The 1,852-nt window shown below is 33.3% G+C and overlaps 1 protein-coding gene across 2 annotated transcripts in view; it reads left to right on the top strand.

Annotated features, from left to right (window-relative positions):
* Positions 1-994, top strand: part of LOC108743839 (nascent polypeptide-associated complex subunit alpha, muscle-specific form-like) — a 16,381-nt gene extending 15,387 nt beyond the window's left edge. For both annotated transcript variants that reach the window (XM_018479434.1, XM_018479435.1), the window contains one exon: positions 923-994. In XM_018479434.1, coding sequence (XP_018334936.1) covers positions 923-927 — 5 coding nt within the window. In that variant the 3' untranslated portion in view covers positions 928-994. The remainder of the gene's footprint in view (positions 1-922) is intronic.
* Positions 995-1,852: the final 858 nt, after the last annotated feature.

Consider the following 1,852-nt stretch of genomic DNA (forward strand, 5'->3'; position numbering starts at 1 on the left):
TTTCTTAATCTTATCATGTTGTTCCTACATTAAAGCCTCTTAGAATACTTTCTCTTTAGTTCTCCATCTCTCCCTTTCTGATATTCAAATAGACTAAAAAAAGTCACAAAATGCTACCTTATTCTGTAAATAATCCTGATTTTGTCACGAGGTAAATTGTTACTTTAGATTTTTCGTTAATTTTTTATTTTAATTATCTGATTATATTGTGTTTTTATTATTTTGGCGTGACTGGGCGTAAGGTATTAAAATGATAAGAAAGGCGAGATTGGAAAACAATAACAACTTTATTATATAGTAAAGTAAAATAGATATGAAATTCAAAAAGATACAAATTACAAATGGATTTAGAGTTAGTCAAGTAATTTAGACAGATAACATTACAAATGAATTGAATGAATTGAACAAAAACATTTATAGAAAGGATATTCCTCTCGATGCAGATTAATACACCTTTAAAGTTAATAAAACCACTTACGTTGATAGGAGAGGTACAATCATCTTGACCAGGAGGTAGTGCCACCAACACTTAGGATTCTTACCGGTTATCGGTTAAGGGTAGAGTCATTTCGAAATGAAATTATTAATTAATTAGTTTCTGAGTTTCCTTAAAACCCCACTGCGTGACAATATAGTCTGTCTCTAAAATATCTGCCTTTGAATTTTAAAAATCATTCAACCAGAACGAATCTGAATTCATACAACATACATAAATTACTACAAAATTGGATAAAGAATATTTTAATCATTCTAAATCGGGAATAGCTAATAATAAAAGTTAAACAGGTGTACAAATTCACTTTTCTTTTATTGCAATGACTAAAACTCTGATGCGTTTCTTCCCTTGTGACTAATTCTAATTGTAGTTCTAGCCGTGAAAGTTCATTTTCCTAAGTGAATTTTTATTGTCTTCTTTTCGTAGGCTAGAATTGCACGTCACCTACGATGCAGCTGTCCCCGAGAAGAACTGCACATGTTCATAAACGGTAAAAAGTAATAATTATTTCATACCACTATCTTTGCACGCTGTAGCAGACGAAAACTGAGACAGTCTAATTTCATATTGACTAAATAATAATCACAATTAAGTTAACTATACCTACATGACTTACAATAAGAAATCCTCGAAGTATATTTACTGCATTAAGTACTGCAATGACCTTTTGAACGTTTTGATGCTACTATTTTTAAATTAATTGTCATTCCTATTATTCTATGCTCCCGAACGATTAATTTAGAAATTCGAAAAAGATTGTTGAAGGTGTGTTTAGAGTGCGGCTCTGTACGGGAGCGAAACATGGACGGTTGGCGTGATAGAAAAGAAAAGGTTGGAAGCGTTCAAACTGTGGTGTAACACGCGAATGATGAGGATGTCGTGGATAGAGAAGGATAGAAATGAAGAGATATTAGAGATAATATGAGAACAGGGGTGGAAGTCAATAAGAAATAGGCGAGATAGGTTGGTAGGACACCTTCTCAGGCATGAAGGTGTAATCAGAGACATACTAGAGGCAGAAACACGAGTTAAGAGGAGTAGATGTAGGTTAGGAAAGGAAAGAGTGGAAGTGCGGGTCTAACCAGTCTTAGGACTGACGACCACTAAGCAATAGGACACGTGTCAAATCTTATTGCTTTGAAAAAAGATAGTTAACATAAATTTGTGAATAATATGGTAATATGTCGATAAACCTAGCGAATATGACACAAATTGATATGTTTGTACGGTCTGACTGTTTGGGAATAAGTTAGGGTTTGAGGTGAGACCCATTTCTCATTATTGTTTTCAAATGGTGTAAAGGCATGTGAGATTTCATTAGCTTTATACCGTCTGTCATTTTCATAAAAACAAAAG

This window comes from Agrilus planipennis, unplaced genomic scaffold (assembly GCF_000699045.2).
Source record: "Agrilus planipennis isolate EAB-ADULT unplaced genomic scaffold, Apla_2.0 scaffold521, whole genome shotgun sequence".
Classification (NCBI taxonomy): Eukaryota; Metazoa; Arthropoda; class Insecta; order Coleoptera; family Buprestidae; genus Agrilus; species Agrilus planipennis.